Raw genomic sequence first — 23,961 nt, forward strand, 5'->3', positions numbered from 1 at the left:
TACCAAAATGCAAGTCTGACATTCCTGAGTGTCAGCAAGTATTTGACAAACTGTATTGCTCCAGGGGATGTGAGCTGATAAGAACACATCTGACAGTATCCCAGTGATGTGTTGTAATGTAGCAGTCATGCACACATTAACCCATGAACTTGACTTCTGAATATTGGTTACAGAAAACCCTACTAGTCTGGACATAAACCAATTAAGGCAAAGTTAAAGGGCTGAGACAGGTAATTCCTCATTTTCTAACCCTAAGCTTGAATTGTAGTGTAAAGAAGGAGCTGCAGTTCGGCATTCAGAGTCCTTCATTTTATATGGAACTAACAATAAGCCATTCTATACTTTGGAAAAGTGTCATTGAAATCCATCTTAATAGATTCCCAGCAAATGAATTAGCTATTAAAAGAAACTGAAGTATCTCCAAACCATTTGAATGAAATTTAATAGGCAGGTTGATTAAAATTTAATAGCAAACTTGTTGGCTATTAAAAGTGCACAGTGTGATAAATCAAGATGTCAGGTGTTCAATTTATAACTTTAGAAAAAAATGACAAGTGAGTTCTTGACTTTCAACAAAACATTGCTTCTTTGATACTTTGTAACTTCATTCATTGTTTGAAGTAAAACCTTAAAAATAGAAACTTCTGTTGTTAGTTATTTTACACAATTTTAAGGAAGCAGGACAAATTGAATTAGTTATTTTCTTAATAAATGACTTCATCTTGAATATATGAAAGTATATATTCCATACCTTAATCCTACAAAATTGAAATGGCTAATGATCATGTCTACTTGTAGGTGGGGGAAAAGGGTACAGTTATTACTTTGTCATACAGAAAAGTAATGGGGAAGAAACAAATTATTTAAGATAGACAATGTCTTTGAATTGTTTCTCTGTGGTTTTAGAAGGCTCTTTGTAAAAATCTACCTTCTTACATTTTTATTTGACTATTTAGCTTAATATAAAATAATTGAAAAGTATGTGGGAAAAATTAGTGAACTTATAGAAGGATGAAAATAAAGTTCTGTTGAAACCTTTTTTGGTTGCAAGGGATCCTAAACATGCTTGATTATTACTGATTTAATTATCTATAAGTGATATTACTCGTATCATGTATGGCCTTGAATCCAAAAACTATATGTTCAAATAAGAGAGAACCACAATGAACAGGATAGAGGATGAGTTAAAAAAAAGAATTATCAAGACACAACTGATTAGGACAAACAGAATATTCATTATCCTCTCTGCAAATAATAAGAGGTTGAACACTGAGGTTTATTGTTCTGTGGTTCCTAAAGAAGAGTTATATTCCCTTATTTTATTGAATCATTAAACTTTAAGTCACAAAATTTTGGCCATCCAAATTTGGTGATTAAATAAAAATATAAGCACATTAAAATCGGAAGTGTGAGGCACAGTGCAGAATAGCAATCAAGTTATTTTAGGACCCTATCAGTATACTTTTGTTAGCTTGCTGTCAAGAAGAAATGCTGTTTGAAATATTCTCTGAATGATAAATAGACATTCAAGTGAAATCTAGACTTTCATCTTGTCTCAGATCTGTCTTCTGCATCACAGTTTGAAAGCATACTGATATATGTCTTAGAATTCCAGACTTAGCAATAATCATCACACTGAACAGCCCAGGTCACACTGTCATCCAGGTGTCCCGACACCAGAACACACACTCCATTGCCGGAAGGAAAGAGGTAATATGTTTTGTGGGGAAACTGCCTCTTGAAAGGACAGGGCTTCCTAGTCTAACATTTGAAGTTGACTCTTTCAAAAGTCAGTGTTATCGGTTTCGATCTTCAGATATTTATAAAGAAAACCAATGAAGTACCCTTTTATTTTTTTTTTAATTTTTATTTAAGATTTTTTTTAAATCCATTTTACATACCAATCACAGATCCTCCTATCATTTCTTCTCCCGCTCCTCCCCAGCCTCCCTCCCACCCCATCCTCTCCTCCATAAGGATAAGGGCTCCCATGAGGAGTGAGCAAAGCCTGGTACATTCAGTTGAGACAGGAGCGAGCCCATCCCCACTGCATCAAGACTGAGCAAGGCATCCTTTTTAAATGACTATCTTTTCCAAGCTTTGTGTCCTGATTGTCTAAATAACTGTTAAGAGCAGCTTCCCTGAGCTGTTCAACATAGAATATGAAAATCCTATGTGCTATTCAACTTTCCTCCATCAGAAATAAAAAGCTGAAGGAGTGGATCTTTCTGGATTACTGTGCATATGTTGAAATTCAACCTGAAATCCTTTTCACATTTTACTAGACAACTAAATCTCATTTCTGTAGCAAGTGTACAGGTATAAGGAGGTAGTAACCAGAATTCACATTAAGACACAGACATTTTTAGAGAACTACTTAATTTTTAGTCTAATTTCAGCTTTTTTTTTTTTACTTTTTTTCATTTGAATTGTGGCAGCTACTTTGGTTTTCTTTGTTTGGAGACATTGTTGTTACTACAAAAGTTAGCATTTGAGGAATATTTTATCACTACAAACAGTTCTATAATTGTTTTTTTTTCTGCCTCAACAACAACAGTAAGTGTATCTAGTGTATAAGAAGCAAGCAAGAAACTATCATTGGAAATTGCCCAGTGAGCTCACTTTAAAAATTATTTCAAATTGGTCCTAAAGAGATGACGCAGTGGTTAAGGGCACTTGCTGTTTTGCAGAGGACCCAGGTTTGGTTCCTGACACCCACATGGTGGCTCACAACTACCTATAACTTCAGTTCCAGGGTCTCTGATGATGACCTCTTCTGGCTTTTGCAGGAACCAAATGTGCATGTGATGTTCATGTTTACATGCAGACAAACACTCATACCCATAAAATTATAATAAGTCACCCTTTAAAAAAGAACTAGTCCAAATTGATTTCACTACCCTTAGATAGCATCAATCTCACGTAACTTTTTCATCAGTTAGGTAGAAGGTATTTTTGTTTGTTTTATTGAACTCCACACACTTCATAAACAGCATTTAGGACAAGTTCAGCATCTAGTTTCCCAGGAGTTTACATCACAGTTTAAAAAATAAGGTACCATTTAAACACTTTTTCACACAGTTAGCTATCTCCTGTCCCCATGAAGACCAACTTATTGGTGTCTCCAAAGGAATTCACTGGTAAGCTTAACTTTTCAGCTAAAAAACAGTGACAGATGGTCTGTAAACACTGAACTTCTTGGACGTCTTCAGCGATTTCACAGCTGCTAGAAGGGAAGTTTACAAATCAGAAGTCAGTTCCAGAAAAGAGAAAGAGACAAGGTAGACAGATTCCTGGAGAACAGTTTCAGAATTCAAAGTGACCTCCATCAGCTGGGGAAAGAGCCAGAAGCAAACAGAACAGGCTGAACCAGGGACTGAAGCAGGGCAGGGCAGCAACGGAGAAAAGATAGAAGTTCCTTTGAACACAAAAGATGGAACACAACAGGCTCTGTGCAGCTGTTCACCTAAAAGGTTCAAGAATTGGCAACAAGCTGAATTTAGTTTTCATGTCTGTTTTTTTTTTCTGCATAAACCAATGCCACCACTCAAAAGTATAATTGCCTACCCCGATGGGAGTGCAGGTTGTACAAACAAGGTACTCATACTTCATAAAGGATTGCTCCCTTTAATGGGATGCTGGTTAATAAATAGGATCCAGTAAAGTTGCTCTTAATACCAGACAGCTTGAAGAGGTGTTGGTTGGTGGGTTTTTTTTTTTTTTCCACATCAGATGAATTCAGAGAAGAGCGATGGTTTGATTGCCAACATAGCGTCTGTCTCTTCTATAGCAACACATTCCCAGAGTAATCTCTGTCTTTATGCTGTTTGTGGAATAGTAGGTCATCATGTGCTATTACCCGCTCTTGGTCTTACCACTGAAGCCCTCACTTGAAGTAATACTCAACTTGTGTATAACTAACGGTGGTCTCAAGTGCTGTACCAGCTATAAAAGGCCGATGACAGTAAAAAAGAAAACTGAATTGTAGATAGTAATTCTTCTCATTTTATCAAGAAAAAAGGTTCCTTTTACCAAAAATAAAGAACAATATACATTTTTATCCAAGAGTAATTAATTATTTTCATGTGTATCCATGATTATAGTGTAAAAGAGTAGATGAATCTCCTATGACGGATGCATGTCGTTCCTTGTGACTTGTGATCAGTAACTGATTCTGACATGCTCCAAAATCTGAGGCAGTGTTCTGAAAAGTCAGGTGGATGAGACTGAATTTTGTTTTATGCAATGAATACTTATCTTAATACCTGAAAGCATTTCAGCCAGTGTGGCCAGCCTTCCCCCCTTAGCAGGATTTGAGTAAAAATAGATATAAAAGAAATAAAATGAAAATCAACTTTGGAACTTGGCTTGTCTTCCTATATTCATAGCTGCACTGTCTGAAGTGCTTTGAAAGTGCACTCCAGAATTTTAAAAAATAAAATCAAACAAAATACCTGGAGAACTGAAATGGAATGTTATTCTGGGGAAGGCACAAGCAGAGGGATTATCTGTAAAAACTTTAATAGCTTCACTAGAAATCATTCAGAAGTTCTTTCTTTTCCAATATTTATCATTTTCCCCTCGTATTCTTGGATTTCTTATAAGATGAACAATAATAAAAAAAACTAAACCATTGAACCATCAGCTTCTTGTTTATAATTCTATCAAACTTGTTTGCTATGTACTGCATAGATTCATTTTATATTAATATACAAATATTTCTGTTATAGGATAAAAGAATACTTGACATGTTATATTCATCTGTGCAGTGTGTGAAGTATATTCGTGTGTGTGTGTGTGTGTGTGTGTGTGTGTGTGTGTGTGTGTGTGTGTGTGTGTGAAGGCAGGCCAGAGCAAGCAGTTATCAGGTTATCAGGTGTCTGATATTTTCCATCTTTTGGGGGGAGGGATGAATGAGTGTAGAACATATGCTGCTTTTCTATTAACTATTTTTATAGTGTTTAATTTTTTAATTTAAAAAATTTGAAATTAAAATACAGTTAAACCATTTTCTCCCTGTAACCCCTCTTATACAATACACCTTGCTAGCTCTCCAATTCTTGGCTTCTATTTCCTTTGTGTGTGTGTGTGTGTGTGTGTGTGTGTGTGTGTGTGTGTGTGTGTGTGTGTGTGTGTTCATATATACTCTTAAATATATAACTATATCCTGCTGAGTCTATTTAATATTATTTGTATGTATATGACTTCAGGGCTGGTTTTGAGACTTGGTTTCTCATCGATCCTGGAGCTTACTGGTTTAGCAAGACAAAGCAGTACGCTGCAGAGAAAAGCCCCCTGCCCCTCTTCCCTGAGCTAACACCACCACACTTGGCCTTTCACTTGCGTGGTTGGGGGTCAAACTCATGTCCTTGTGCTTTTATGGCTTGTACTTTATCAACTCCAATCCCTCATTTCACATCTTAAGTTATATAAAGCTAACAAATATATTGTAAGAGCACTTCTCTCAGTTTATTTTCCAATTAATTCCTGTTAGACAATGTGTGAGGAAGGTATAGGAATAAATCCTTACCCTTTTCATATTTGAAGGAATATAAATATTTGGAATATTTTTCTATTTTTAAGGTTTTGACATTAGTTCATTGCTTACTTAGAGTAATTATAAAGGGTAATTTTTTTTTTTAATTTAGAATACCAACTTTCATCTTGGCATGAAAGTGACAGAATAAAATATATGCTGTAGTGGACATTATTTACATACAATTTATTTTTTTAAATGTTTTATAGAGTAAATCCTGTGTCAAACAATCATAAACATATAAAAACTAAATTATAAATGTTGTAGCTTTAGCGACTTCCATTTTTGTCTTAAAGACACTATAATGAATTGGTTTTTTTTAACCATTAAAGAATGAATGCCCTGTATGTATTGTTCTTTACTGAAATGTAACATCCTGACATACCTGTTGTGTGACTGATAACAGGTCTCACATTGCACAATGAGGAAGGATTTAAATGAATGTACAGAATAACTTCAGTTAGTAAATTCTGAGTACTTACTAGTGAATCATTTTATTGAGTTCTATGCAAATTCCACGCAGGATATAGAGAAGACAAACAATGACTTATTTACTGAAAGATCTATCTGATATTTTCAACTTCAGTGCATTGACAGGTTACATGATCCTTTAAATTAGTTTTTCATTTCCTCACTTTTGTGGTTAAAATATTTGTTAGTTTACCAGTATCTTACCAGACAAAGATTTATGATTTAGAAAACATTAATTCTGCTGTTGCCAAATGTCCCCTTATTGCTTTTGAAACACTTTCTATGTGTGGAAAAAAGTCTTGCATTGCTAACTCAATCTAGTTTACTTTCATTAGGAGGTAATGATAGAGCTGTATGAAATTGTATAAAACAATGTGGAGCTATTGTGTATGCCAGTATCTTGCGAAACTGAGTATCAAAATCAGGATACTGATCTGCAACGCTCCACCAAACTTACTCAGGTTTCATCAGCTTTATTTGTAGCTAATTGTGTTTGTGTGTTTATTTGTTGAGTGCAATTTCATCCCAAAGTAGAGTCATGCTTCCACTATCACAGTTAATATGCAGAATAGTTCCATATTTCTGTGACGGCAGGATATGCTATGATGGCCACATTCACTTACCGCCTCTTTGTATCTTTGATCCTTAGCAACCACTCATCTGTTCCCCTTTACAGGACTAATACGTGTACATATATAAGTATATGTATGCATATACATTCTATATAAATGGAATTATATGTAGTATGTAGTATTTGGGATTTGTCTTTCCTCTTCTAGTATAATCTTTAGAAACTTGGCTCATTTTTTAAAGCATACGATGGTTGCTTTTTTTGAATGTTTAATAGTCTCCATAGTAAGATATTTGGTAGACTATTTGACTATTTTATCCATCAGTGAAATAAATTCAGGCTCTTTCCTGTTTGGGGTTATTAGAAATACAGCTGCTGTGAATTTTCATTTACAAATTCTCACATGAATGTGAATTTCAATTCCTCGGGAATCAGTGCCCAAGAGTGCCGTTGCTGGATGACGTGGTGACTGTTTCGTTTAATGAGAAACCACCAAACTGTTTTTGAGAATAACGGTTATTTAATATTGCTACCCATGTCATGTGATCAATCAGGTTTCTCGGCTCTCTTGCCCTGCATTCTCTGTTGAGGCCATTTTCATTTTAAACATACAGTGTTATTGTAATTTAAGCCATCCCTCTATGGATTATCACAGTTCTTTTATGAACTTACTTAACACTTGTGAATCCTTTCTATGAAAAGTCTGTTTATAACTATCTACCTCTTTCCAACTGGGTTTTGTTTGGTTTTAATGTTGATTTTTTTTTTTTTTTTGCTTCTTAATGTTGACTCCTCAATGGCCTTTCTATGGTTTAGATTAATAGAATGACAAATACCCATAGACTTATGACAAATATATTCTCCCTGTCTATAGTTTATATTGTGTTCATCCTCATATTTAATTAGCTTGTATTATATATAGTCTCTCAATTTTCAGCCTATATGTTCATTCTCATATTTAATTAGCTCATATCAATATAGCATGTATGTTCATTCTCATATATACTGATATGATCTCAACTTACCTCCTGATATGATTTGTGTTTGTGTTTCCTCAAGCACATTACCCCCTTCATCTCACATAAATTATAATCTAACTTATCATTTTCATACATGCTCTAGGTATGTTTAATATAATTATTCTTATCTTTTCCATTTGGGGTCATTGGTTTTGTAGGCAGCATATTGTCATAGTAGTGTTACATACCAGCCACAAGAATATCTGTTTACACACATATAAAACCTTGTTACTTTAATATGCCAACATTTGAACAACTAGTTGGAAAATGGAAAATATATATGTGTGAGTATATGTATTCCTTAATACCATGAAGTTGATGCTTTATTTAAAATTAATAACCATATGATTTTCATTATATTTGTTAGATCACCAGATTAGTATGCTTACTATGGTGTACTAATGAGTAATCGCACTTTATTTTCTTTCTATTTAAATATTCGTTATAGAATTTTAAGCAATACCAGATTTTTCTGTTGTGTCAACAACTGCTCTCCAAATGAGTGTTCAGTCATGCTTATTGCATTGTGTTCTTTTTTTTTAACTTTCATGCAAAAAGAAAAACCTAGTGGTTTCTGTGAATGAGGGAATGTCTTTGTTTAATTTTAACTTTCGTTCCACATTTTAACCTTTTCTTTTTTTGGCTTTAGCTTTGTGTTTTGTTTGTATGGATGGCAAGATTTGATTGATTTACCTTTTTTTTTAAAAAAATTTTATTTCAGTTTTTACAAGCATGGGGTTATATTCTTGCATACACCTTGGGAAAGAGAGCATCCTAAATGTGGCTTAATCAACACTGTGAATTCTTTCCCGTTTACTCAGATATGTGCATTGTTGAAATGTGTGTGCCAGTGGCATATTTTTTTTTAGTCTATTTAGCTGCCTGCCTGTAATCAGGACTATGTCAACTGTTGTCATTCTAAATGTGTCCTTTCTTTTTATCAAGCACATTTGCCTGATTGACCTTTTTTTTTTTTTTTTTCTCTGTCTTTCTATGGGGCTGTTCCAGGAGCCATGGCTAATCATCTTATAAGCAATGCTCTGCTTCGTCCGCATGGTACTAACAATCCCTATAATACATTGCTTGGGGAACCGGCGGTCTGTAACAACCCTTCTATCAGCATGTACAACGCACAAGGTGTGCTGGAGTTTATCTTAAGTTTTTCAAGTGAGAGTCCCGCTTTATGTAGCTTTTACGGGCACATTCTCTTTTCTTTTCTCCTGCCTTTTCTTTGTTTTGGAAGCAGACACACAGACTCCTTTGTCATTCTGTCCCTCTTGGTGCTTTTATTTTCCATTTTCCTTAGGTTTCCTTAGTGAGCAGTAGATGCCTCCTGATAAGCAAATGCCTGATTCATCAGTATGTGTTTGTTTTTCCTGTGCTGTGATGAAATGTATTGTGGTTTGTCAGTACTTCCCTGTTATTCATTTATTTCTGTATTAAACACCTGTGTACTTACTATGAGACATGAGAATATTTGTCTAAGGTAAGTAAGATAAAGGGAGACTTGATTCAGTAGTCTTGATGTTATAAGATTGAGGAAATAGATCTTTCTTTGCTGTATCATGAAGTTCACTCTGGGCACAAAGCATTAGTATTGATGAAAGCATTAGATTAACTCCAGGGAAAGTACATTGACCTAAGCCATAGAGGAGGGAGCAGCCGGCGGCATGACAGGAGCCACCTCCCTTCTCCCTCAGCTCTCACGGGAGTTGGTCCAGGCCAGCCACAAAATTTCTTTTTACACCATGCTTCCTGTGAAGATGGTTTCTCTGTGCATTGTCTTGCTTGAAAATTGTGTAAAAATAATCTCTCAAAAATAATAAGCCTATCTGTCTTTTAAAAATCTTATAATATAAGCTTGTTTTTTTTTAAAAAAAAATATTTTGCAAGCATCAGAGTTTGCTTGGGGTACAAAGCATTTTTAAGTATCCTATTTCTGTACATGTAAACAGACCACAAAAATTATTCAAGTAAAAGTTGCACAAAATAAAAGTCCCACCTAGTGATTCACGTACTTAAAATGATGTTTCCCAGAAAATTTACCAAGGTAGGGACTTCTTGGGTTTCTTTAAACTGAATGTGATAGATTAGCAATTGATTTTTGTTACACTCAGAACATTGGGGAGGTTTTTTGTTTGTTTGCTTGCTTTTCATTGAATCTGAGGTGAAGGGTTAGAGGTATAATTGTGTAAACTTCTGACCCATTCTACAAAGGGGGGTTCTCTCTGTGTGTGCCAGCAGCGTCTCACGTCATCTGGGTTTGCCCGAGTGGCTCCATTAAATGGTGACTTTAAGATGCTTGCAAATAAATAATTGGGCAACCCACCAGTCCCATCAAGTTTCTTAAAGACTACCTGTCTAAGAAGAATGAAAAGGAGGGGCAGAGAGCGTGAGCTTATTTTCTGATGCCTGTAAGGTTGAATTATTCCTGGAACATTGGCCTTCACCCCACAGGATCCCATACAGTTATCATAGCAATGCTCAGTTTATTTTTCATGTGTGTATATCACCCTGACTATGCTGCTTAGGTTAGTTTCTGGAGTAGAGAAGAGCCCAGTGCTCTGTTTTCATTTGATAATCCTATCAATATCAAAAGCAGCCCATATCTTCTCCCATTTCCCTAATCAATGTGAGACAGTTCCCGGGCCCCCTTGATGGTCACCCTCTCTATACTGTCTACTGTTTGTCAGAGTCCCTATCCCATTGTAGTGCTGTATGAACTGTGCCCAGAAAAATATGCCATATGTGGTTTGACAGAACAGTCTGGTAGAAAAAAAACAAAAACATTTTACTCTGTCCTCTTTTTATTTTCCTATGTCCAAGTGAGAAGTAAATATGTCACTATAAATAATTTAAAACATGCTGTGATATCAGCACATTTTAAATGATGTTATGTGACTATTTGCACAATATTTTCTAATTAAATGTACTCAACATTACTCCTCTTACACAAGATGTTGGTAATTGTTTTAAATACTAAATTTATATTATATTTGTTTTACTTTTTATATATAATTTATAATTGCTTATAGAAGGAAAAACTAGCAAGTATTAATTGAATTGTTTTTCCTAATCTAATATTTACCTTTCCATCTTCATCCAAAAATCAAGGAGATTTAAAAATATGGAACACATATAAAAATGATTAAATAACAGAGTTCTGGTGGTAAACCTCTATAAGATATCCTAACACTAAAGCCTAAAGCTATCCTGGGGTAACCTAGACAAAATGCATAGAAAAATATAGAAGCAAAATATTTACAATGTGGAGTTTAAAATAATACCATATGCACACAGTGTTATTCTTATGTAATCCATAAGTAGACATTGTTATGTAAAATTTTTAATAAATATGCAAAGACCTCTTCCAGATGAATTTGTCTTTTATTTCAGTAAATTTAATAAATTCTACTAGCTATTCTTAAAAAAAGAAACTAAGGTAATTTTGTTGTCAGAGTCAAAGTGGAAATTATGTAGCTATTTATGTTATAGGTCCTTTTTTAAAGACATTAAAGAACTGTAGTACTGCTTGAAGTAAGTTTTGAAAAACTAGCCAAAAATAAATCTTGGTGATTGTCATGTTGCTACTAATCTTATGCTTTCAGATGAATGCACTTATATTCTTACTGGCAAGGTGAACTCTTACATGAAATATAGGCTTGGTATGTACTGGAGTGGTTCACATTGAATTGCCACTTGATTTTGTTCTGTGGATCCTCTGACTCCGTTGTGCCAATGCTTTTCAGGCACTGGAACATTCAGATTTGAAAGTATTTATTCTTGCTTACAATGCCTTCACTTAAAGTTTGTAAAAATGCATTTAGAGTGTTACTGAAGTATATAGAGTTAGAAATAAAAATGAAGAATATCTATTTGTTATAGTGAATTTAGAGACTATGTATGGAAATATTTTAAAAAAATCTTATGTATAGTATTTCTGGACCATTATCTTCTTGTCAGTATGAGAAATTCAATTTTTTACAAAGATAAGTCTCATTCAAAAACCTGTCAAAACAACATTGTATGAAGAGAAAGTCATGATTTTACTAAAATAAATGTACTTTTCAAAGTAATTGAATTCAAATCCAAGACTTTAAAGAAAGACATAAACTCACAGGACAGGATGCAGTGAAAAGTGCATTATATTTGGTTGGAATGAGAAGTTGTATAGAATATAAATTAATATTCCCTTATGGCTTCCAAAGCCTGTGGCAGACGAGAACAAGAGATTGCAGCAGAACCAGGAAGAGCCTAGGACCACTTGCTCTTGCTCTTTTGACTTAGCAGCGCAGCATCAGATCAGGTCCAGGCTCTTTTGATTTTAGTTGCCTCATTTAATGAGCTACAATGAGCTTGGAAGCATTTGTATATGTTGATAAACAGCTTAGCTGTTTATTTTGAACTCTGCTTCTAAAGCTAATTCAGAGTTTTAGATGGGATTTCCTCTGCCTCTTAAAATGTGACACATCTCTTTTGTAAGAAGTAAATCAATCTTAAAATAAAAAAAAAAACTCTTCCTTCAGCCAGTAAATATGACCAAACTATGAATATATGGAAATATCAACTCATAATTTTGTGCAATTAGTATACACTAACAAAAATACCACTGACAAAAAAGAAGCCTGGTTGAAATACAGGCTGGAGTCTTCTGAAGTGATATGGCCCAGTAGATGCCTTGATTTTATTTTTGGATGCTTTAACTTTCCTATAAACAAAACAGCAAGAATAATTATTCTTCTGCCCCGATTACAGATAGGTTTCCCTTAGAATTAAATTTCTTAGGATTGTCTTTTAACTCATCTACTCACAAACTATTTTGTTAAGTAGGAGGATGCTACAATCCAAAGGGAACTTCCTACTGAGGGTGCAAGTTTTTCTTCCACGTATCGGGAGGCAAAACACTAAGTGGATTTCATATTTCCCCTATAGTTCAACACCTTCTTAATGTGAACATCTGCCCAGGCACGATGGAGTAAAGTAGCCCTTGCACAGGAAAGGGGAAGAAACACAAGTGGCAAAAGAATGCAGTTAGGAAGTTAGAAAAACTTCAACTCAGGTTTTCTTTCTGTGTCATATTTTTAATTTCACTAAATAATTTCTAAAAGCATATGATGTTCCTATAGCAGGTGCTTTCTAATATCACATACCTATCATATTGAAATGCGGTGGTAGAAAGAAATAATCATAGATTAGTCAGGTGGTGGTGGTGTACCCCTTTAATCCCAGACTTGGGAAGCAAAGGCAAATGGATCTCTGAGTTGGAGGCCAGTCTAATCTACAGAGTGAGTTCCAGGACAGCCAGGGCTGCACAGAGAACCCCAGAGAACCCCTGTCTCTCGAAAACGGAACAAAACAAACAAACAAAAACAGAGAGCAAAAGAAGGAAAGAAAGAAAGGAAAAGAAATAGTCATAGCTCACCCTCTTTTTATTCATTGGTTCATGTGACAATTTTAAGTGTCTTATCAATGTGTATAAAATTTGCAAGCTATAGAAACACTTATTAAAGCATCCTTGCATCGGTGTGTATTAAGGTGGAGGACTCTTTTCTAACATTTCAGTGTTTGAATTATGATAAACCATGTAACACAGACTCGTGAATGTGGGGGCAGTGGAAATGGTTTCCCGTAACTCTTTTTTCTGCATATCATCAATTTGCTTTGGACTCACGTTTCTCCTATTGTCGCTGTAAGCTTACTCGCTGTTTTTTCTTTCCTTTTCTTCATGCTGTCGTTTAGAGCCCTACAGAGAGACAAGTATGGGAGTAAAGCTAAACATTGCATATCAAATGTAATTTTTTTTCAGTTCACTTTTATTGCATCACATATAGATGATGTAGTTATTAAAAACAGTTCATCTCACAATTTCAAAACTAAAGAGCCTATAGATCGACTTCTATAAATATATGCTAATAGAGACTAGACGCTTTTGTTGTCTGATTCTTTTATTCTGTCACATAATCAACATAACTGTTAAGTCTCATGTAGTGTTTGTGTGAGTTAAATTGTTTTTAAATTAAGCATTTTTTTTGCAAAGTAACTCATAAACTTTTAATTTTAATTAGTGCATTCCATCATTAAAAATGTGTCCCATTTGCAACATGCCCACCTAATTTTCTATGGCTGTTTGAAGTCCAATACCAAATGCATTGACAACAACAACAAAAAAAATGAAATTAAAAAAATGTGTTTCAATGCATCAGCAACATAATCATAACCATTAAGCATATCATACCAACCTCTACAGCAGCAATCACCTGTCATATGCAGCACTTTAAAAAAAAAGCATTGACTTCTTTTTTCTTAACATTGTTAATTTGTGTACCAGATATTTTATGACATGAAAATAAATCGCTTCAACCTATGTCTGTGGTGACTGCTCATTCATGGATTTTATGAATTGTTATTTTTGAAATCTGTTTTCCTTGAATGTAAAGAATGAGAAAATCCACATAAAATTGGCCTATATGTGACATGTCATTTCAACTGCCGTTGAACTGGGTTTTCATAAACGTAATTGCATCACAGATATAGAATGAGTGCTATATTTTCACAACTTAGAAGTGTATTGAGAGGTTTAAGAGAATTCTTCAAGTAAATTTTTGGAAATATCCTTCCTTATTTATCAGCACTGGTTAAATGTATAGGTTTTTTTTTCCTTTGTGGATGTGCTTAAAGTGATTTATGAAACTATTAAAGATTCTTGAACTTCTGCCTATTCAAGGGAATGCAAAAACCTTGAAGAAGTTTGTGGTTAAATTTATTTCCCTGCAGCTGTTTATTACCAGAATATAATATTTAGCTTCTTTAAAACTAAATTTTAATACATCCCAAGTCATCAGTCATCATAAGATCGTAATTTTAATAATGGTATTGTGCTTTTAGGACTAAACCCCTGTGTTTTTACACATTCTTCTATAGTATTTCTCAGTGACCCTAAACAATAACTTATGGGTTAATATATAGTAATAACTAAAGTGATTACAGTAGGAAAAAATACAAAAAAACTCCAAACATTTTTTAAAGTATATATCTCAATGTGCCACTTACTTGACTGGGCATTATTTCATGACTTGCAAATTTAATATAATCCTTTTGTGGTTTTTATATGCAACAATTATTTTAATCTTCTTAAATTATATATCAAACTACCAAAAGCTGCTTCCTTTACTTTTGAATTACATATTCAAAGTGCCACACATGAATTATGTTATAACTATTTCAGAAATATGTAAAGTTAGAGATGACAATTTAAATGACTTTGATGTGTATAAATTGAAAGCAATAAATGATTATATAAAATCTTATTTTAATTTGCCAGTTTCAGCTAAATACACTTCATGTATCAGATTCTGTTTGTGTGAAATTTAAAATTAATAGCATAGTTTTCTTTAAATTTTATTTTAAATAGTCCTTTTTCTAGTTAAAACGTTTCTGTTAGTATGTTGTATTTATTACATATATACATGCTGACATGTATAGATTTAATAGTGTTTTTTCTTTCCATTTTATATTTAAGATGCTAGCAATTTATACATATTTTAAATTCTATGAATGTTCCTACTTTTGTGTTTGTGTGTGTGTGTGCGTGTGTGTTCAATGGCTCATTGGATATAAATGTCATAGTGTCTTGTAATCTTTTTCAGAGGGGCTTCTGAACAATGCCAGGGATACAAGTGTCATGGATACTCTACCACTGAATGGTAACCATGGCAACAGTTACAGCATTGCTGGCGGTGAATACCTGAGCAACTGTGTGCAAATTATAGACCGTGGCTATAACCACAACGAGACCGCCCTAGAGAAAAAGATCCTAAAGGAACTCACTTCCAACTATATCCCTTCATACCTGAACAACCACGAGCGCTCCAGTGAACAGAACAGGAATATGATGAACAAGCTGGTGAACAACTTAGGCAGTGGGAGTGAAGACGACGCCATCGTCCTGGACGACGCGGCGTCCTTCAACCACGAGGAGAGTCTGGGCCTGGAACTCATTCACGAGGAATCTGATGCTCCCTTGCTGCCCCCGAGGGTGTACTCCACGGAGAACCACCAGCCACACCACTACAGCAGGAGGCGGCTCCCCCAGGACCACAGCGAGAGCTTCTTCCCTCTGCTAACGGACGAGCACACAGAAGACCTGCAGTCACCGCACAGGGACTCTCTGTACACCAGCATGCCGGCCCTGGCCGGCGTGCCCGCTGCAGACAGCGTGACCACCAGCACCCAGACCGAAGCCGCAGTGGCCAAGGGTGGTGACGCCGAAGATGTTTACTACAAAAGCATGCCAAACCTGGGCTCCAGAAACCACGTGCACCCGCTGCACGCCTACTACCAGCTGGGCCGTGGCAGCAGCGACGGATTCATAGTTCCTCCCAACAAAGACGGGGCCTCTCCGGAGGGGACTTCCAAAGGACCCGCGCACTTGGTCACTAGTCTATAGAAGATGACACGGAGGTGGCAACCAACAGGACTGCGAACACCAAGTGGACCATTCTGGGTCGACCTAAGCAGTGTGGTCATCCTGTGTACTCCGACATCTGATGCTGTTTTCAAAAAAATAAAAAGAGACTCTCTTGACATTTTTTTTTTTTTTAACTTGAATTTTTAGGTCGGCCCAGGGGAGAAAGCTAACGGCTGAGATCCTCCTGTGCCCGGTTCTTTCCCGTCCTATCCCCTCAGATGGAGACTTCATTATGTTAATGAACGAGATATGAAGAAAATGGCGCTCATTGTGGCCTTGTTGAATTATGTTGTGTTCGTTTTTAACATCTGATGCTCTGTTACTAGAATCACAAGGACCTGTTGTTTCAGTTTTGTTTTGTTTTGTTTTGTTGTTTTTTTAAAAAAGGCCAGAACAATTGTTTGAAATTAGCAACGATGCTGCATCGAGATTGGAGTGTGCCCAGCCGTGGAAGCGGAGCAGAACTGTGTCACAAAGCGGTTCACGGTCACTCACAACTTGAGTTCACCACAGCGGGAATAGCTGTGGAAAGCAAAAACAAAAACAAAAAACAAAACAACAAAAATCAATAATCTGACGGAGGGGAATTCTAGAATTATATGCTAGATGCATATTTTATGATTTGCTATATTAACTGATGATAAAACTAATGGCAGAAAAAAAATTGAACAATTTCTATGTAATGTACAGATACTAGCATTGCGCATATAGTCTGCTTTCTGTTCCTCCAGAATTTGAGTCCTGTTAATGTAGTGGCAAAGAAGAAATTTTCTTTTGTGCTAGTCTTGCAAGTTTGTCTACCAGTAAAAGAGCAAAGTTTCCTTCCTTTCTTGTTTTCTTCCTTTTTTTTTTCTTTTGTCCCCTCTCCCCCCAACCTGTTTTTTTTTCCTTTTAAAAATTCACCTGGCAAAAAAAAATAATAAAGAAATGAAGCTATCACTTTATAAGAATCATTTTCTAGTAATGCAAACAAATTATTTTTTACAAAAAATAAAATAAAATAAATAAAATTAGACTTCCTTCCCTCACTATATATCTTTATCCAACCCGAATACCTTGCAACCCCAGTTTGCAAAATTAGAGCAGGACAAATCTTATGTTTCCAGGGCGCACATCTGTTGTAATGCAAAGCATATTCGGCAAGCAGTTCATCACCAAGGCAGTAGCTATGATTCTAGAAGCTAAGAGGTGTCTATAGATCTAGAGGGGCTTCTGCATGTGAAAAGCTGTATTCCATAGGCGTTACAGTGCTGAATGCGCAGTCTGCCCCTGTGCGGGCGCCTGCACGACCAGTTGTTAGAGGAAATTCACCCCCTCATAGTAAGAGTTGAAAGGTCAAATTATTTTGAAATGATTTTTTTTAAAGTCTTCTGTTAACAGGAAAATTTATTTATTTGACAGGATTTTAAGTAATGTAGGAATACAAATGGTAAATTAGCAGCACATATAATTTTTTTTTAATTTATGATCCATTTTGTATGGTCTCAAGTTGGATGACCTCATTACTAATATTTGTTGTAAAAGTGAAACTTGTTTGCCAACCAATAAACAACTGATTGAGATTTAGAAGAGATTGTTTTGACGTATGTACTGTATTATCAAATATTCTTTTCATTTTTCTTGCTTTGCCTTTCCTCCCTTTTCAGAACACAAGCTTTCCTTATCCTTTGTGACCCAAGTGAGCCACACAAAGAATCATTCTGCCTTGAATATCCAAATGCAACATGTTACAGGGTTTGCAGACAAAGTCAACCAAGGAAATGGTATAGGCTGAAGCAAGATGAGTAACTCACACTCAAATGGGTTAACAAAGATTACGGTGTGCTTGCTGATAAAAAAGCTCTCTAGTCACCAGGCTTGTGTCTAAAGACACATTCATTCTGTGGTTTAAATATCACATTTGAAAGAGTCAGCTCCCCCTCCCACTTTTTGCAAGTTCCATTTTGATGGAGAAATTTGGAAATTTACATTTACTCAATTGGTTAAGAGATGCAACAGTAATGGCATAGAGCCTGTTCATTGTAGAAGCAGTGTGCAAGACCTTTAAGTTGGGCACACATAGTATTAGGTTTCTTTATGGCAGTCGCAAACACAATCCTTTGTGTTGATTCTCCTTCTCCATCCCTGATTTTCCCTTTGTAGCTCTCTCTCTCTCTCTCTCTCTCTCTCTCTCTCTCTCTCTCTCTCTCTCTCTCTCTCTCTCACACACACACACACACACACACACACACACACACACCATTGCATCCTCTGTACTTTCATGCATCACATGTAAGACAGTTTTTACACCAATGTTTTTTCAGCTTATGGGGGAAAAAATAAGTACAAAACTAATTCCTTCAAAAGAACTTCTAAATCTTGCATTTCCGTTACCAGCAGTTTCTGAACAAGGAGCCCCACTTAAAACTCAAATGAAGTTGCCAAGTTATACTTTCTATAATATATCCTTGGGCTTACTTTACTAAAGTCTACACACTAGGCATCTACAAATGATAGATCAAGTAAGAAGAGCTGAGAGTGGAACTATCCAGCTATCCACACAACCTTCAAATCCTGTGTGCAGAAGAAAGTAATGTTGGGCCAGAGCACATGTTAACCTGAAAGCCACTTCAAAAGAATCCATGGATCGTTCCATTTTAGTCAACTGATATGAATATTTTCCTAAAGTCCATGGACATTTTAAATTGGAGGAGAAGCATTAGCATTAGAAGTAATTAATTTTCCCCATGCCATGGCAATATTGACATCTAAAGTTGTTTAATCCATCCAATGTTTATAGATATTTGGTAATTTAAAAAAATCTCTCTATGGGCATGTCTAAAGCAGCCTTGGAAATATGCATATTGTCTGTGGACTGCAAATACTTGTGCTTTATTTGAAAACTCTCAATGAAAACATCAGAAAAAAAAGTTGGTTTCAGGGAACAATGGGAAAACTACTTCAGCTCGGCTTGCTCGATGCTTTATTATTGGTACTTTCCTTTATGATACTTTGTGGTTCATTATACAGAATTTTAAACAGGTAGCCTCCCCATTCCTGCAAGGAACAACTTGAAGAAAGATCACTTGGATACATAAACCAGTGTAGAAGGCCTTTGCATATGATCAGTTAACTTGGCTCTGGCATCAAGATGAAAGAGTCACTGTAGACCTCTCATACATCATAACTGATGTGCTTCAGAAATGATTAAGATCCTCAAACTTTCAGAGGGAGGGTGCATCCCTTCCCTATGTGACTGTAATTAAACAAAAGAAAAAGTGGGTAAAGAACTTGACTGTTCCTCATTAAAGTAGAATGTGTACATTCCATTTAGTTCTGTTTATACCAGCTAGATTAAGTCCTGAACCTGACTCTTCCCCCGACCCACCATTTCACGTAAAGCCACTTATCTATGAATACTATTAAACTTTCCCTCATTCTTGAACCTTTTGTTGACTTTAGGTTTCCAGGCCCCTGTGGCATTTGTGATATACTTGTTTGCATATTTTCCATGAAGTAAATTTCTATCAGATAGACCCAGTGTACATACATAGCACATTATTTAGCCAAGTGAAAGAAAAAGTCATGTAAATGAAACAAACCAATTACTGCTTCCTAGTAAATAATATTTTTGTAATATTTTACACTTAAAAGTTTTTTCCTCATTGCAGTCTTAAATAACGTGATACTTTGTCAGGGCACTAGCTAATGGAACTCAGGTTTATTGATTCTTATATTGATGTTGCATAGCTAATATTGCTAAATTGATAACATTTATAAGTAAATAGAAATTCAGAGAAGAAAATTGGTTGGAATTCAGTTAAATTTTGTGGACACCCTCTTTGTTTTTAATATAGTAAATATGAACACATGGGAAATAAATGTCCAAGTCTTATGCTAGAATAGTCTTAATGAGTAAAAAGAATTGGCATGAGAACAATTATATTGAAATAAAAACAATGAGGGAATTATATTAAACCAAGACAGGTAATTAAATTACTTATAATTTCCTGTAAAAAAAGTCCTTGGTGGCTCTAAATTAAAACATAGTTTATGATGTGTAGTATTTTAAGACCACCAGTATAATTTCAAAAATTGATACAGTAAAACAATCTTTAAAAATTTAGATTTTTATGTTACTTAGTGTGATGTATCTCCTGAGTTTAAAAGTAACATTAAAAACTTTCATCAGTGACTGACTGCAGTTTTTTAGGAAGAGGTTAAAAAAATAGCTTTTGTCTAAAGATCCATTCCAAACTGAATTTACCCACTCTATATTAATAAAAATATTTAATTTTTGAAGTTGTTCTTTAGTAATCTATCAAAATCTTATTACTTGCAATATTTCAGAAAAAAACCCACCACCAAAATAAAATAGGCAAACAAACAACCACTTTAACTATAAATAAACATCGATTTAAATTTAAAGAGTCAAAAATAAATAACCTGAAACTCTAATCTGGTTTTAAACAAATGTGTTTGGTTTAAAACAAATGCCAAAAAACCCACATTGGCATTAATGTTTTACTCTAACAAAAATAATTGATATAAAACATTAAGTACAAATGTCCCAGTATATTATAGGCCAGAATATAAAGATTGAATTTCAGTTTTAGTATCTCATAACTTGTCACAGAAACAATTACTGTGCATTCCTATTTAAAATTTAGATTTATCCCCATCAAATTTTAGGAAGTTGAAGATACAGAAGGGATGCAAATGCATGGAAAATCACGTTTTGGAAGCATTTTTGTATAAATGAATTCTATGTAAGAATTTTCTTGGAGTTCATAAAATAATCTCAAAAGGGTAAAGTTAGTTTTGTAATCAGAATTTGTCTATCTTTAACCATCTGAAAAATGTTATTAGACATCCAAACTTTCATTTGTAATCCAGAAGTGTCAATAGTTGCTTGTAGATATAACAGTCTTTTAATTAAGAAACATAGAGCCAAATGCAGAGTTAAAGGCCCAAGATGTCAGAGCAGTAGCTAAGAGCTAAAAACCCTTTCTTACCCTTCACTGTCGCTGCTGTCCTTCCCCTCCGAAAAGGTTCCTGAGACAGGGTTTCTCTCTATAGTCCCCACATACTTGGAGCTCACTATGTAGACCAGGCCAGCCTCCAACTTACAGAGATCCTCCTGCCTCTGCCTCCCAAGTGCTAGGATTAAAGTTGTGCACTTTCCCCCCCCTTTCTATTTTAATACAAAGGAAAAATGTTATAACTAATAAGAAAAACTATATACAAAAAGTTCAATAACAATATACAATATATACAAGCAATAAATACCTAAACAATGTCTAGTCCATTTGTATTTGACATATTCAGAGAAAATAATTCCATTATCTATCCTATTTTGGTAAGTCCAAAATGTACCTGATTCACTTTCTATCCTAACTTATATTACTAACAGAAGTATCTTATAACATCTTTCAAATTTATACACTTACACTTCAGTGAGTTTCTTTTCTAAAATTCTTAACAAGGAAAACTATAACTATCTAAACTTTAACTATAACTATCTAATCTTCAACTCCCTCAGAGACCCAAGAAGGAAATAATATTACCTAACAAAAATAAAAACAGAAAGTGCATGCAAACAGGTTCCAGTAAAAATGTGAGTTAACAGAAACAGCCAGCTCCACAGTGTTGGGGCATCATCTTCAGCCTATAGGCTTAGCGTATCTGACAGACTCATTTGTGAAGTAGGATGTACACAAGGTCAACAGTTTGACCTCACATTTGGTGAGAGTAGTGCATGTTCCAGAAACACATGAATTCCAGTAGTGTCATGTCATGATTCAGGATTTTAAATTCTGGAAATTGTTGATGTTTTTGAATTCAGCTGTTCATTCTTCTTGAGTGTGTGTGTGTGTGTGTGTGTGTGTGTGTGTGTGTGTGTGTGTGTGTGTCTTCATCTCAGCATCCCATTCTTCTCCACACAGAACAGCAGCAGCAGTGAAGGGTAAGAAAGGATTTTTAGTATCAAGTCTTAGATACTGCTCTGACCTCTTGGGCTTTTAACTCTGAACTTGGCTCTGTGTTTCTTATTTAATAAGACTGTTACATCTCCATTTGGCGCTCACATGGCAAGAATTCATTAAAAATCACTTGGCTTGGCTTGGTGGCCGCCATGGTTTCCCGCTGGCCAGGCTCCCTGCCTGGGTCTAGCTCAGACCGACCGTAGCAATTACCCGCAGCTGGAGCTACTTGCAGCCAGATGAAAAAAGCCTGTCATGGTGGTGCACAACTTTAATCCCAGCACTTGGGAGGCAGAGGCAGGAGGATCTCTGTGAGTTCAAGGTCGGCCTGGCCTACATAGTGAGTTCCAAGTATGTGGGGACTATAGAGAGAAACCCTGTCTCAGGAGTTGCTTGTGACGTGGGTAAGCTCTTGGGAGCACATGTCCACAGCAATCATTTACCCTGATGATATCATCTTTGCTTTAAAAGGGAAACCAGTCTTTTAACTTTTACCTGTACATGTGTTTACACAATCTAATTCTTTTTATAAGTTTTCAGAGGAAGTAACTATTTTACAATTAATAACTTGGTGGGGTTTTTTTTCCCCAATTAGCCAGGTAGTTACTATAGTTTTATATATTCTCATTTTAAGTAATTATCCTAGTCTTTTTTTCAAAAATAAATAAAAAATAAAAAGCATCAGTTTCCCTCTAGCACTTTTAATCTACTGTTAAAATGTCTTGATTCCAAATACGTTTTTTTTTTGTCCTTTACCTCTCTTAAAGGTATGTCGACTGTACTTTCCTCATTTAATAACTTTCCTTCGCTCTTCCCACCCCCATCCCCACCCCCGTAGAGCATGGTCAAGACAAGCAGGAAACTAGGAAACTAATTAATGTGAAGATGTCAAGGACGAGCACACGGACACAATATCTTTCAATAAGCTGGTCTTTTTCAAACTGTAGTATGAACAAAAGTAATCAGAACCAGGTTGGCAAATTTTTACCAACGACACAAGACCTATGTTAGAATTATAGAGAAAAGTTTTTGGCGGGGGGAGGGGTAAAGTCACTTACAATGCTAAAAAGTTTTTGCACCTAATACTATTGATGTGTCAAGGAAAAAAATGTAATTTCCCATGTTTTTCTCATTCTAATACCACAGAAAATGCAACTTGCTTTTAGTGCTTTTTAGATATTTCTCTCTGGTTAGATCTTGTTGCAAAGAAATTTCAATACTACAGAAATGTTCCTTAAAATATAAGCATTTTGCCTCAATTCACCTTCCCTCTCTGATCTGCTGACTGCTGTGTACCAACACACTTAACGCTATTGGTAGCTTTGTGACTTTCAAAGCTCTATTGTGGGTCTCTCTAGTAAACACTGAATTTATATTAGAAGTATGTACAGTGTACAAAATAATAACCATCCAATATTCTTATTACAAAATAGTTCATTATATATACATATATATATATATATATGAATATTATTGACTTAACAAATTACTACCATGCTGAAAGTATTACTGTCAAGTCTATATTCAGTTCCTGTACTCAGTTCACACAATTCTGCAGAGTTGTACATGTGTTGGACTGTTAAGTTTCCTGGTAATACAAGGCATCTGAGTGCACTCTCAGTGCTTTCATCAGTCTAGAATGGTGAAGGGACGATCTTGAAGGAAGAGGAAGTTAACTAGGATTCTAAAGATCCGAGTTAGGCAATGTTCTTTAGACCCAGTAGTTCTACATTGGAATGCTACAGTCTTTGATCTAAAGAGAAGGCTGCACAGAATTTACTAAAGCCAAAATCAGAGTATTTACATTTGAAAAGTTTAGATTTGTTTTACTGGCCCAACACTGCAAAAATGTATGCTACATTAAACATAGAGCTTTAAATAACAAACATAAAGTAATTTTATAAAGCTTAAAAATTGCTTCCCCCCCCCCCATGGTT

The 23,961-nt window shown here is 35.3% G+C and overlaps 1 protein-coding gene across 23 annotated transcripts in view; it reads left to right on the forward strand.

Moving 5' to 3' along the window:
- Adgrl3 (adhesion G protein-coupled receptor L3) overlaps positions 1 to 23,961 on the forward strand; it is a 747,948-nt gene that overhangs the window by 699,149 nt on the left and 24,838 nt on the right. For 10 of the 23 annotated variants that reach the window (XM_076546498.1, XM_016004408.3, XM_076546494.1 and 7 more), the window contains 3 exons: positions 8,606 to 8,734; positions 13,337 to 13,354; positions 15,244 to 16,167. The exons of 2 other annotated variants lie outside the window; for them this stretch is intronic. In XM_076546498.1, the coding sequence (XP_076402613.1) occupies positions 8,606 to 8,734; positions 13,337 to 13,354; positions 15,244 to 16,043 (947 nt within the window). In that variant the 3' untranslated portion in view covers positions 16,044 to 16,167. Of the gene's footprint in view, positions 1 to 8,605; positions 8,735 to 13,336; positions 13,389 to 15,243; positions 16,168 to 23,961 lie in introns of those variants that run through there. 11 more of the 23 variants (XM_076546496.1, XM_042257558.2, XM_042257560.2 and 8 more) reach the window with 4 other exon arrangements.

The sequence above is a fragment of the Peromyscus maniculatus genome, chromosome 10 (assembly GCF_049852395.1).
Source record: "Peromyscus maniculatus bairdii isolate BWxNUB_F1_BW_parent chromosome 10, HU_Pman_BW_mat_3.1, whole genome shotgun sequence".
Taxonomy (NCBI): Eukaryota; Metazoa; Chordata; class Mammalia; order Rodentia; family Cricetidae; genus Peromyscus; species Peromyscus maniculatus.